General features: G+C 41.3%; 1 protein-coding gene across 3 annotated transcripts in view; it reads left to right on the top strand.

Annotated features, from left to right (window-relative positions):
• The window catches only part of LOC145347869 (dual specificity protein phosphatase CDC14A-like), a 164,366-nt gene that overhangs the window by 14,873 nt on the left and 134,707 nt on the right, over window positions 1–14,786 (top strand). For all 3 annotated transcript variants that reach the window (XM_080195807.1, XM_080195809.1, XM_080195808.1), the window contains exon 4: window positions 3,056–3,148. In XM_080195807.1, the coding sequence (XP_080051933.1) occupies window positions 3,056–3,148 (93 nt within the window). The remainder of the gene's footprint in view (window positions 1–3,055; window positions 3,149–14,786) is intronic.

Here is a 14,786-nt window from a genome sequence, read left to right as displayed (position 1 = left end):
TTGAATAGACTGGGGCTATGCTCATTGGAATTCAGAAAAATGAGGGGAGATCTTATAGAAACATATAAGATTATGAAGGGAATCAGTAAGATAGAAGCATGTTTCCACTGGCAGGGGAAACTAGAACTAGGGGGCATAGCCTCTAAATGAGGGGGAGCAGATTTAGGACTGATTTGAGGAGGAACTTCTTCTCTGAAAGGGTTGTGAATCTGTGGAATTCCTGCCCAGTGAAGCAGTTGAGGCTACCTCATTGAATGTTTTTAAGGCAAGAATAGATAAATCTTTAAACAGTAAAGAAATTGAGGATTATGGTGAGTGAGTCCATGAAAATATCAGCCATGATCTTATTGAATGACGGAGCAGTCTCAAGGTGCCAGATGGCCTATTCTTGCTCCTAGTTCTTATGTTCTGATGTCATGAAATAACCAAATAAAAAGCCTTAATGGAAAGTGGGAGAGATTAAATATCAAAAGGGATGATGATGCAACACAAGCAAAGAAACAAGATTGGTCAAGAAGAGCAGTATACGTGAACAGCAGAGTCATTAACATCTGGTCACTAAAGAAAAATAAATGGTAGCAGAGGTATTGTTGAACTTTGTTTGAGTCCAGAAGGCTATAAAAGTGCCTAGTCAAAAGGTGAGGTGCTATTCCCTTGAACCTCATTGGAACAATTTAGGGGGCTATTATTTTGACACAAGTAGGCTTATATTCACACTGCAATGAAGCTACTGTGGAAAACCCTCTCGTGACCACACTCTGGTGCCTGTTTGGGTACACTGAAAGAGAATTTAGCATGGCCAATGCACCTAACCAGCACGTGTCTCAGACTATGTGAGGAAACCAGAGCGCCTGAGATGGTGTGCAAACTGCACACAGACAGTGACCCAAACTGGGAATTGAACCTAGGTCCCTGGTGGTGTGTGGCATCAGTGCTAAACATTGTGCCATTTGTGAATTGAGAAATGTGAGGTTATATGTTTTGGCAGATAATAATGATGCAGCTCTAAAGCCTGGGGGTTCACATACAAAGTGACAGGGCATACGGATAGTGTTGGCAAAACAAATGAGATCTTGAGATCCACAAGTACAGAAATAGGGAGATTTTGCTGAACTTGTATGAAGCGTCCAGTTCTGGTTGGCACACTCTAGGAAGAATATGAGAAGCTGCAGATGAAATTTACCTGGGAGGAGAGAATTTAGCTGCAAAGATGGGTTTGATGGTGGGGAGATTTGAAAGAAGTATACCAGACTATGACTGGTTTCTGTGGACAAGGGAAAAACTGTTTGCCAGTAGCTGTTGATACTGGACTGTGGAACATATTTAAGGTTTTGACCAATAGTTGTGAACATTTTATGTAGCATGTCATAGTGACCAGGATGGTGGTTATAGAGATGATAAATGGAAGTTGATATGTGCATTTGCTGCAGGAATGGAACAGGAATAATTGTGTTTCTCTACAGAGAACTGAATCCATTTGATGGGCAGAAAGTCGTTCTGTTGTAATGAACGTAGCTTGATAATGCTCAACCTTAATTCTTCTTTTGACCCATCCACTGTTTTTAGACTGCTTGCCTAACTTCTAGTTCTGCATGAATTGCAGTTTCTTCCATCTGGATTCCTGCCACGAACTTTACTCTTGCCTTACCCAACTGCAACTATTTTTGCAGTATGAATCAGACTGTTTGCAACTTATTGATCTGAGTTAGGTTTTAGACTGGTTTCCTCCCATTGTAAAAACTGTCTTTTTCCCTGTTTTGTCCTGGCTGACCTTCCATTCAGCATCCTATATAAATTCCAGTTCACACAAAAAGCTGCTGCATTTATCCTATTGCACATACTTTATGCTGCATCGTAGATCATACATTTAATGTATTCTTTCTGAGATGATACTTCACCAGCCACTGTGGGATTATGCATCATGGGGTAGAAAACACAAATCTAATTGCTCACTAATTTTGCTCTTGTTTTCATAAAATCACTTGTTTGTAATATGGAGCAATTACAGCAGGAAGCACAAAGTGATATCCAGAGCAGTTGGATGCTAGGTGTGCTCTGGTTGGGATGGATCATGTCTTCCCGTCAAGAATTTTTTTTTTTTTTGCAGGTGGTAGTGGAAAGGTTATTGTTTTTGCAATCATGGTTTTTTATTAATTTGTGTGACGTGGGATTACTGGCTGGCCAGCATTTATTCCCCATCCCTACTCACCCTTGAGAAGGTGATTGGTGAGCTGCCGTCTTGAATTACTGGCACTCCACATGCTGTGGGTTGACCCACAATGTCGTTAGGGAGGGAATGCCAAGATTTTGACCCAGCGAATGCCGATCTGTTTTGAAGTCAGGATGGTGAATGGCTTGGAGGGGTGCTTGCAGGTGGTGGTGTTTCCATGTATCTCCTGACCTTGACCTTCTAGATGGAAGTTGTCATGGGTTTGAAAGTTGCTTTCTAAGAATCTTTGGTGAATTGCTGCTGTGCATCTTGTAGACTGTGTACAGTGCTGCTACTGAGCATAGGGGGTGGATGTAGTACCAGTCAAGTGGGTTGCTTTGTCCTGAATAGTTTCAAGCTTGAGTGAATTTTAAAGAACAATAAACAAAAGCAAATGTTCAGTAAAACAAAATAATCAAGGAAGTTAGCAGCCTAATGCTATTTTAATTATGTGGAAATATAGTGAGGCAAACAAGTTTTATCTGTATTGGACGATTGCTGAGTTGGAGCCTTTCTCATATTGTGTCTTTTTGGTTTAAAATGCCAAAGTGGTTATAATAGTTAATACGTACAGGTTTTCTGGGAAGGTTAATTTGGTTTTCCAGACTTGAACTCAAGGGACTGTCAATGTATGAAATATTTATGGGGAATCTTTGGAAGATTTTTTTAAAATGCATACTGAGAACTCATTTAACCATACTGCAGAGTAATGTATTTGTAATTGTCTGTGGAGTTATGGTAAGTACAATGGCTAAGTTCAAGGTTTTGTAGTTTATTGTAAAGATGTTTTTAGACATTTTGTTACTATATTTGATTTGAACATGAACAATTTTTTTTCTCCTGTAGTCATTTACTTTGTCAAGGAAAAAGATTGTCCACTACACCAGCTTTGATCAACGGAAACGAGCTAATGCAGCATTCCTAATTGGTGCCTATTCCGTAAGTGGTGGTTTTATTTATATTTGCACTTTTCACTTTCTGATTTGAAGGAGTTGACTGGAAAACTACGTCTGCAGATGGAGGCTTTCAACACAAAATCAGTACATGGCTTAAATAGTGAAAAAATCCAAAACGCTTTTTAATCCTTAACTCTTTATGTACTCTTTGTTCATTAATTGCTTGTTTCACTTATAATTTTTTTTCCAAAGTCTGGTCTATTGAATATTTTACCTCTCACCCCAGTTCAATCCACTTTTCAGTTGCTACACTTCAAATTGTGGTGAATTAATTTTACAGTTCTCCTGTGCTCTTATTTTAGGATCTTTCCATATATTTAAAGAAAGCAAAGGTATAAAGTTCTCCAATTTATAGCTCATTCATTGAGCATGGACTTTGTTGGCCAATATTTCCCATTCCTAATTGCCCTTGTGAAGGTAATTGTGAGTCATCTTCTTGACATCTATGCACCTTACTTGGCTATTTCAGAACAGAGTTAAGAGTCAACCATATTGTTTTTGTTATGGAGTCATATTGATCAGACTTGTATGATAGATTTCCTTGCTTAAAAGTGAGCCTCATTTTTATTTTTAAGTTAATTAAATTAAAAAGTTAACTTATGTTCCAACAGCTTGGATTCAAACTTTTAACTATTGTATTATTAAACTAGAAAAACTGCAGAACAGATTTACTAGGATGCTACCAGGGCTTGATGGTTTGAGTTATCAGCAAAGACTGGATAGACTGGGATTTTTTTTCCCTGAAGTGCAGGACGCTGAGGGGTGGTCTTACAAAGGTCTTTAAATAATGAGGGGCATTGATCAGATAGACAGTCAGCCTCTTTTCCCAAAGGTAGAGGAGTTTAATCTAGAGGGCATAGGTTTAAGGTGAGAGGGGAGAGATGCAATAAGATCCAGAGGGGCAATTGTTTTCACCCAGAGTGTGGGGAGTGTCTGGAGCAAGCTGCCAGAGGTGGTAGCAGAGGCAGGTATAGTTTTGTCTTAAAAACATTTAGACAGTTATGTGGGTAAGATGGCTACAGAGAGGTTAAACGCTAGCAATTGGGACTAGCCTAGTGGTTTTAAAAAAAAAAGGGTGCATGGACAACTTGGGCTGAAGGGCCTGTTTCCATGCTGTAAACCTCTGACTTCAAGATAACTAACCACTAATGTAACCACGGTACTACCATACAGCTGTTGCCTGATTTGGTCTGACGGTGGTGACTTGGTAAAAAGTCTGACAACACCAGGTTTTAGTCCAACCTATTTATTTGATAATATTCTCACAAGCTTTCGAGGGGTTACCCTCTTCGTCAGGTGAATGGTGAATTCACCTGACGAAGAGGGTAACCCCTCGAAAGCTTGTGAGAATATTATCAAATAAATAGGTTGGACTAAAACCTGGTGTTGTCAGACTTTTTACTGTGTTTACGCCAGTCCAACGCCGGCATACCCACATCGTGGTGACTTGTACAGGAGTAAGGTTTCATAAGCAGTACTACAACATTTCGTATATATCAGATATCTAGTAAAACATCCCAAAGCACTTAAAAATTCTCCACCCCTGTTACGGAGGGAACTCCATAACCTAGAACACTATGCATTGTCTTTCTCCAGTTATACTGGTGGCACATGAGCTAATCCATTTCTTCCACTGCTTTTTGTCAGAACAAGAATTTTATATTGAGTGTCATTAGGGCCTGTGTGTGTATGTATGTACCATACTTGATACTGCCTCAGACACAAAGTGTTTCTTTCATTGCTTGCCTTGTACAAAAATGCAATACTGTACAACACTTTGTGGCGTTATGAACTTGCTAGCAGAATTTTTGAGCATCAATTAGACTTTTGTTTCAAACTGTTGCAGTAAAGTTTTGCATTTCTCTTTTGAATATCAACTTTTTAATGGTTTTTTTGACAGTTTTTCATTCAAAACTGCTTTTGATAGCAATACTTAAAAATGTAATATCTGTTGGTTTACAAATTAGAAACTTGACAATTCATTAAATAACCTGTATATCTCTGCTCTTCATACCTGGAGAAGCCCCCCAGGACCAAAATCTACTCTTGGTTCCTCATTCTTCTTTCGCTAAGGCACCTAGATTTGCTTTTGTCAAAAGTAAACCAATATTCCTTTTAAGAAAAGTTTACACTTCCCTCCAGAGCAGCAGAGTTCCTGGTTTGTAAAAATTATTTCATAAGATATGGAAGTTACTGATGAGGTCACCTTCTTGAACTGCTGTGATCCATGTGTTAAGGTAACACCCACAGTGCTGTTGTAGAGAGATTTGCAGGATTTTGACCCAGTCAAGTGAATGAGCAGCTATAATATCAAGTTGGAAGGGAGCTTGCGTGTAGTGATATTCCAATGCGTCTGCTCCTTTTGTGGTGGGAGGGTCTCAGTTTGGAAAGTGCTGTTAAATAAGCCTTGATGAGTTGCACCAGTGCATCTTCTAGATGGTACAAACTGTTTCCACTTGTGTGCTGGTGATGAGCGAATAGACGTTTTAAGGTGAGCATGAGGTGTCTCAGTGTCGAGCATCTTCAGTGTTTTTGAAGCTGCTGTGTCCAAGCAACTGGAGAGTATTCCATCATACTCCTGACTTGTGCCTTGTATAGTGGGCAGGCTTTGGGGAGTCAGGAGGTGAGTTACTGACTGCAGACTTCTGAGCCGCTGACCTGGGTCTTGTAGCCACAGTATTTATATGACTGATGCAGATCATTGATGAAGCAGCTGGAGATGGTGGAGCTGAGAATGCTATCATGAGGAATTTCGCGGCCATGTCTTGGGGCTGAGACAGTAGACTTTCAACTACCATAACCATCTTTCTTTGAGTCAGGTATGATGTCAACCGTAGGGGCTTTTGCCGATTCCCATTGACTTCCTATAAGAAAGGCGCTGGCCTTTGGTATTATTGCTAGACTTTAATCGAGAAGACCAGCTAATGTCCTGGGGACCTGCATTCAAATCTCACCACGGCAGATGATGTATGTATCCACCAAAGACCATGAAACTATTGTTGATTGTCATTAGTCGTCTGGTTCACTAATGTCCTTTAGGGAAGGAAATCTGTTATCCTTACCTGGTCTGGCATACGTGTGACCCCAGAGCCACAGCAATGTGGTTAACCCTCAAATGTGCTCAGGCAACTAGGGATGGGCAACAAATGCTGGCCCTCCAGTGACGCCCATGTTCCACAAATGAATTTAAAAAACCTTCAGTTTTGCTGGTACTCCAGGCTGCTACACTTGATCAAGTGCTGCCCTGACATCCAGGAATCACACTTCCCTCATCTCTGATATTTGTTTCTTTGTCCACATTTAGACAAAAGCTGAGTATCCCTGGCAGAGCCCAATCTAAACACCTATGAGCAGAGTGAATGTTGGACCCTTAGAGGATGAGAGGGGGGATTTAGTGGTGGGAGATGAGGAAATGGCTGAGGCCTTAAATAAATTTTTTGCCTTGGTCTTCACGGAGGAGGACGCGAATAGTTTGCCGGATATTGAAGATAGAAGGATGGTAGGAGTTGAGGGCCTGAATACGATTACTGTCACTAGAGAGGTAGTGCTTGATCGACTAGTGGGACTGATGGTGGACAAGTCCCCAGGACTGGATGGAATGCATCCCAGGGTTCTGAAGGAAATGGCAGAAGTGATAGTAGACGCCTTAGCGATTATTTACCAAACTTTGCTGGATTCTGGAGAAGTGCCGGAAGATTGGAAAACAGCTAATGTTACGCTGCTGTTTAAAAAAAGGTAGCAGGCAAAAGGCAGGGAATTATAGGCCGGTTAGTTTAATGTCTGTTGTTTGGAAAAATGCTGAAATCCGTCATCAAAGAAGAAATAGCAAGGCACCTAGAGAAGAATTGTTTAATAGAACAGACGCAGCACAGATTCGTTAAGGGGAAGTCGTGTTTGACAAATTTATTGGAATTCTATGAGGATGTGTCTAGTGCGGTAGACAGGGGAATCGGTGGATGTGGTGTTTCTCGATTTTTTTTTTTCAGAAGGCGTTTGATAAGGTGCCGCACAAAAGGTTGCTTCAGAAGGTTAGGGGGCATGGAGTTGGGAGTAAGGTGTTAGCGTGGATAGAGGATTGGCTGTCTAATAGGAGGCAGAGAGTTTGTATCAATGGGTGCTATTCTGATTGGCGGTTGGTAACTAGTGGAGTGCCGCAGGGATCGGTGCTGGGGCCTCAGCTATTTACCATTTATATAGATGATCTGGAGGAGGGGGCTGAGTGTAGGGTGTCAAAATTTGCTGATGGCACAAAGATGAGTGGAAAAGCAAATTGTGCGGAGGGTGTGGAAAGTCTGCAGAGGGATCGAGATCGAGTGGGCGAGGACCCGGCGGATGGAGTATAATGTTAGCAAGTGTGAGGTTATCCACTTTGGCAGGAATAATAGTAGGAGGGATTATTATTTAAAGGACGAAAAGCTGCAGCATGCCACAGTGCAGAGGGACCTGGGGGTCCTTGTGCATGGGTCGCAAAAACCCAGTCTGCAGGTGCAGCAGGTGATCAAGAAGGCGAATGGGATGCTGGCCTTTATAGCGAGGGGAATAGAGTATAAAAGCAGGGAGGTCTTGCTGCAACTGCACAGGGCACTGTTGAGGCCGCAGCTGGAGTACCGTGTGCAGTTTTGGTCGCCACACTTGCGCAAGGATATTTTGGCCTTGGAGGGAGTGCAGAGGAGGTTCACTAGGCTGATACCGGAGATGAGGGGGTTGGACTGTGAAGAGAGAATAAATAGACTGAGTCTGTACTCGTTGGAGTTTAGAAGGATGAGGGGGTATCTTATAGAGACGTATAAGGTAATGAAGGGGATAGATAGGGTAGAGGTAGAGAGATTCTTCCCGCTCAGAAAGGACAGCAGGACAAGAGGGCGCAGGACAAGAGGGCACAGTCTCAAGATGGGGGGGGGGGGGGGGGGGGGCAGTTTAGAACGGAGTTGAGGAGGAACTTCTTCGCTCAAAGGGTGGTGAATCTCTGGAATACTCTGCCCGTTGAAGTGGTGGAGGCTACCTCACTAAATATATTTAAGTCACGGGTAGATAGGTTTTTGGTAGGCAAGGGAATTAAGGGTTATGGGGAGAAAGCAGGAAAGTGGAACTGAGCCACTTCAGATCAGCCATGATCTTATTGAATGGTGGGGCAGGCTCGAAGGGCTAGGTGGCCTATTCCTGCTCCTACTACTTATGTTCTTATGTTATTGCTGGGCAAGTGCTGCCTCATAGTGCACTGTCTCCGACACCTTCCACCCTTTTGCTGAAGGTTGAGAATAGACTAATGGGGCAGTAATTGGCAGGATGAATTTTGTCCTTTTTTTGTGGGCAAGGCACTCTGGTCAATTTTCCACATTGTTGGATAGATCCTAGACTGACACGTTCCATGGTCTGGGACTATATGCTCAGGGGTGCACTCAAGCTTGGGGCAACTGTCACCAAGGTGCAGTGGGGAAAGGCTGTTGTGTAAGGCCTTTCAGCCAATATACGCAGGCTAGTACCAGGAAAACCCCCTTGGGGTAACTTTATGGAATAACCACATAGTTTGTAAAGAATTTTGCTCTCTGCAATGAAAATGTTGAAATATGTTATGTTCTTATACTGAACTGAAGCACCTCAGCAAATTGTGATTTTTTTTTGGAGAAAGTGTAAATTTGAAGGCAATTAGACATTTTTTGTCATGTATTTCAGATTTTATGAATATGGTTTTGCAAAAAAAACCTTAGAATACTAACAATTCTGGAAGAATTTTTTTAAACGTACCTTGACCATGGCATTCATATTGTATTAATTTTAGCTTGGACATTTGAAACTGAAAAGTCACCAAGTAATCATAATAGTCTGTCAGGTATGTTCTTATTAGTTAGAGCCTAAATTTCAATCAGCAACAAATCAAGTAAGCTTAGCCGAACTTTAATCTCTTGATATTGCCAAGTACCTGCACTATTTTGATTGCCTGCAAGATGGTGCCACTTAAGTTTTCTCATTGTTAGCCATTGCTTCATGGATCTAGTTCTTCAGTTACGTTAAGCTCATTTGCAGTAGTAATTTTTTTTCTAATTGTAGGTTGCAAATATAACATTCTCCTGACTGCCTTGAATGTTGCATATACATGTGTGACTGATGACAAAAGTTTTGATGTCTTCCAAAGTTAGTAAATTAATGCAAAAGATTATTTGAAAATTGAGTTACTTGTGAATCTGTGAGCAATGCAAAACAAATTCTGATATGGGAATTGCTATGAGCTGAATATGCTGTAGTAGATATTTATTTAAAAGTCCTAAGTATGTTTACATTCAAACTGCAGTGAACTTACTGTAAAATCCCTTAATCGCCACACTCTGGCACCTGTTCAGGTTCACCTGAAGGAGAATTTAGCATGGCCAATTCACCTAACCTGCAAATCTTTGGACTATGGGAGGAAACCGGAGCACCCAGAGGAAACCCATGCAGACGTGGAGAATGTGCAAACTCCACACATTGTGACCCAAGCCAGGAAGTGAACCTGGACCTATGAGGCAGTAGTGCTAATCGTGGTGCCACGCTTTTTAAGGGAAAAACAACTGAGGCACAGAAGCCAAGATACCAGTTTATATTTTTTTAGGACTGGAAAGCCACTGTTTGAGCCATGCTATTGAGCACAAGTTCAAGAGGTGGTAGTAGTAACCTTTCAAAAACTAAACTGCTAGAGTTACAAAAGATATGAAATCACATTAAATCTTTGCCTGCATTCTGCATGAGATATACTGGGAAAATGACTTGACATTTTAAACATTTTAGTCTTTTGTCTATAACATCTGCAATTTAAAACAGAAGAGCTTTTCATAGAGCACACGAGCATGAAAGAATGAAAATCTTTTTGTGATTGTTTATCATAATGCACAAATAAAATGAATATAAAATATTTTTAGAATATCAAAACCTGTTGTGTAACAGGTTGCAAGAAGTATAAGGTATTGATTTTAATTTGATGATCTAACAATTAAAGTTATCTGGGCAACTTCCTCTATTCCTGAAATAATGTCTGCAATTAAAGCTAATAGAGAACTTAAACAATGGTTGAATTAACTAACCTGTAATAAGCACATTAAATCACTAGCTGAGACACAGGTTTATGTTAATATGACAGTGATTTCAGACACACCATAATTTAACTGAGGGGCGGGTGGGGGGCGGGGAATGAACTTATTGAATATTAGGACTCTTCAACATCCCAGGCATGCTCTGACATTTCACTTGGATTAAGCTGATTGTTCTAACTCCATTTACCTGTCTTTGCTCTATAATTATTTAAATCTATCTCTTGGCCTTGAAAACCATAGTCCTGGCAGCTGCAAAAGGAAGAAATAATTCTGCTGCTGTTTTGTGGTTTTAAAAAGTGCTCCCTGGTCTTGCTTTAATTGTAAGATTTTTGCCTATCTGACAGTCCTTCCTCCATATCAAATTCTTTTATTTTGCTTTCAAGGGAACACAAGCCAAGTTTATGCAATCTATCCTGATTTGACCCTCTTTAGATCTGTATTGTTTCATCTTCAAGACTGTTAAATTCTTCCTGAGGTGTGATGGCCAAAACTGAATATAGTACTCCAGATTTAGTCTAACTAATGTTTTTTGAACTGAAGAAGAGACTGATTCCAGGTGTGGAAGGTCCAAAGACATGCAGGTTCAGTGGATTGGCCATGCTAAAATTGGCCCTTTAGTGTCCAAAGATATGTAGGTTAGGGGGATTAAGGGCTAAATACGCAAGGTTGACCATGACGAATAAGATGCTCTTACGAAACATCAGTACAGATTTGATGGGCCAAATGGCTGCTTTCTGCATTGTAAGGATGCTATGGTAATAGAAAAGGCAAATGGAATTCTGGCTTTTATTTCAATATGAAAGTAAAGAGATGTTGCTGCAACTCTACAAGATACCTGTGAGACCAAGACCACACTTAGAATGTGGTGTACAGTTTTGGTCCCCTTATTTAAGGAAAGATGAATTATGGAGGCAGTGCAGCTGAAGCATACTAGGATGAGCCTTGATATGAAAGGAAGGATTTTAAACAGGTACTACTTGGCCTTCAGAGAATGAGGTGAAATGATTGGGGGGGTGTTAGACAGGCGAGGGTAACTTTTGGGAGGATGTTTCCACTTGAGTGTGTGTTGAACCAGATGGCATAGTCACAGAATAAGGGGGTGCTCATGTAAGACGGATTTGAGGAAGAATTTATTTTTGAGTGGTGAATGTTTGGAATTCTTTACCCCACGAAGCAGTGGATGCTGAGCCCTTCAAATTTTCAAGGCTGAGATCAAATGGGTTTTTAATCCATAGGGGAATGAAAGGATTACAGAGATAATGCAGGAAAGTGGACTTGGTGATCGTTAGGTCAGCCATGATCAGATTTGGAGGGCTGAATGTTCTCCTATTCCTATTTCTGGTGTTGTTAGTCTTTTTGAATGGAATTTTATCTGGCTTCTAGCATTTCAGTTATGTCCTTGGAAGTTCAGCCCATTTGTTCAACTTGTCCTTAGTTTCTCACCATTCAGAAAGTCTTTTAATTTATCTACTCTGGATCCAAAATGCACAATTATGCATTATCTCACATTTGAATTTGGTTTCCCAATTCACATAAGAAATAAGGCTGAATGGGGTGTGTGGCCCATTGAGCCACCTTTTTATCATTCCAGAAAAGCATGTCTAAGCTTCTATATCAACTGTTTCCAAATCCATTGATTCTCTTAGTACCCAAAAATCTATAGAGCTCATACTTGAGTATTGTTATCAAATGAGCATCCCCTGGGGTAGGGAATTCCAAACATTTACAGCCTTTTGGGTAAAGAGATTTCACCTCTGTGCGTCTAGCTGATTTCTTACCTTGATACTATGAACATAAGAAATAGGAGCAGGAGTAGGCCATCTAGCCCTTTGAGCCTGCCCTGCCACTCAATAAGATCATGGCTGATCTGAAGTGGATCAGTTCCACTTTCCCGCTTTCTCCCCATAACCCTTAGTTCCCTTGTCTATCAGAAATCTATCTACCCGTGACTTAAATATATTCAACGAGGTAGCCTCCAGCACTTCAATGGGTAGAGAATTCCAGAGATTCACCACCCTTTGAGTGAAGAAGTTCCTCCTCAACTCCGTTCTAAACTGCCCCCCCTCCCCTTTTTATTTTGAGGCTATGCCCTCTAGTTCTGTTTTCCTTTCTAAGCGGAAAGAATCTCTCTACCTCTACCTTATCTAGCCCCTTCATTATCTTATGTCTGTATAAGATCCCTCCTCAGCCGTCTAAACTCTAACGTGTACAGGCCCAGTCTATTCAATCTCTCTTTATAAGCTAACCCCCTCATCTCCGGTATCAGCCTGGTGAACCTTCTCTGTACTCCCTCCAAGGCCAATATATCCTTTTGCAAATAAGGGGACCAAAACTGCACACAGTTCTCCAGTTGTGGTCTCACCAGTGCCCTGTACAGTTGCAGCAAGACCTCCCTGCTTTTATATTCCATCCCCCTCGCTGTAAAGGCCAACATTCCATTTGCCTTCTTGATCACCTGCTGCACCTGCAGACTGAGTTTTTGCGATTCATGCACAAGGACCCCCAGGTCCCTGTGCACTGTAGCATGCTGCAGCTTTTCACCCTTTAAATAATAATCCCTCCTATTATTTCTACCAAAGTGGATAACCTCACATTTGCTAACATTATAGTCCATCTGCCAGGTCCTCACCCACTCGCTCAGCCTATCCAGATCTCTCTGCAGACTTTCCGTGCCCTCCAAGCAATTTGCTTTTCCACTCATCTTTGTGTCATCAGCAAATTTTGTTACCCTACACTCAGCTCCCTCTTCCTGATCGTCTATGTAAATAGTAAACAGTTGAGGCCCCAGCACTGATCCCTGCGGTACTCCACTAGTCACCAACTGCCAACTAGAAAAGCACCCACTGATTCCAACTCTCTGCTTCCTGTTAGATAACTAATCCTCAGTCCACGCTAGCACTTTACCCCCAACTCCATGTATTCTAACCTTCTGCAGCAACCTTTTGTGAGGCACCTTATTGAACACCTTCTGGAAATCTAAAAACACCACATCCGCCAGTTCTCCTCTGTCTACCGCACTAGTCACATCCTCGTAGAAATCCAATAATTCGTTAAACACGACTTCCCCTTCACGAACCTGCGCTGCGTCTGCTTGATCAATCCATTCTCTTCTAGGTGTCTTGCTATTTCTTCTTTGATGGATTCTAGCATTTTTCCAACTACGGACGTTAAGCTAACTGGCCTATAATTCCCTGCCTTTTGTCTGCTACCTTTTTTAAACAGCAGCGTAACATTAGCTGTTTTCCAATCCTCTGGCACTTCCCCAGAGTCCAGCGAATTTTAATAAATAATTACTAAGGCATCTGCTATTACTTCTGCCGTTTTTTTCAGAACCCTGGGATGCATTCCATCCGATCCCGGGGACTTGTCTACCTTCACTCCCGTTTAGTCGACCAAGTACTACCTCTCTAGTGACAGTAATTGTATTAAGGACCTCATCTCCTACCATCCATCTATAATATTCGGTAAGCTATTTGTGTCCTCCTTTGTGAAGACTGACACAAAAAACTTATTTATAGTCTCAGCCATTTCCTCATTACCCGCAGCTAAATCCCTCCCCCCCCGCCCCGTCCTCCAAGGGTCCAACGTTCACTTTAGCCAGTCTCCTCTTCTTTATATATTTGTAAAAACTTCTACTATCATTTTTTATATTTAGAGCTAGTTTAGCTTCATACTCTATCTTTCCTGTGATACCTCGTGTTAACCTCTCCAGCCAGGACAAATAGTTTTTAGTACCTAAGCTTGAGTTTTTACATGTTCCAATGAGATTGCCTCATTCTTTTAAAAGAGAGTATATTAGATCAATCTGCATGATATCAGTTCAGAAGCACTGTCTCATCCCAGTATCAACAATCTGCATCCCTTCTAGGACAAGTATAAAACTCTCAATGGGCATATAAACCAAAACTGCATAGTACTCCAGATGTGGTCTCACCAAAGCTCCGTATAATTGCAGCGAGATCTTACTCACTCTACTTACCCCCCCCGCGCGCATTGCAGGCTGACATGTTGTTTTCCTTTCTGTACCTGCATGTTGCATTTGTGATTCTTTACCAGCAAATCTCTGACTACCAACATTTACCAATCCCTCACTTTTTTTTAAAAAAAATGCTTTTCTAATTTTCCAACCAAAGTGAATTATTTCACATTTCCCAGATCAGACTCCATCTACCACTTGCTTGCCCAGTCGCTTAACTGTTTTGTTTTTTTTCACCCTTCTCACAAATTGTTTTCCCATTTTAACCTTGTATCATCAGCAACCTTGGATATGCTGGCCTCAGACCCCATATTTTAAGTTACTGATATAGATTTTAAGTAGCTGAGACCCAAGCACTAATCCTTGCAGCACTCCTAGTTATACACTGCAGTCTCAAAAATGACCCATTTGTTCCTTTTCTTTCGGTTAACCAATCCACATTTGATATTAGACCCCCCTAGTTCCTGATACCGTGAGTTACAATCACCAAAAACAGAAGGATGGTAATACTGGGACAGCCATAGTATTAGAGGGTTGGATAGAGAGAAATTTGTTGTGTGTTCAGGAGGAATTTCTCATTC

Source organism: Carcharhinus amblyrhynchos, chromosome 9, assembly GCF_965287045.1.
Source record: "Carcharhinus amblyrhynchos chromosome 9, sCarAmb.v2.hapA, whole genome shotgun sequence".
Lineage (NCBI taxonomy): Eukaryota > Metazoa > Chordata > Chondrichthyes > Carcharhiniformes > Carcharhinidae > Carcharhinus > Carcharhinus amblyrhynchos.
The sequence above is the reverse complement of the archived record's forward strand: the minus strand, read 5'-3'. Positions and strand labels throughout refer to the sequence as shown.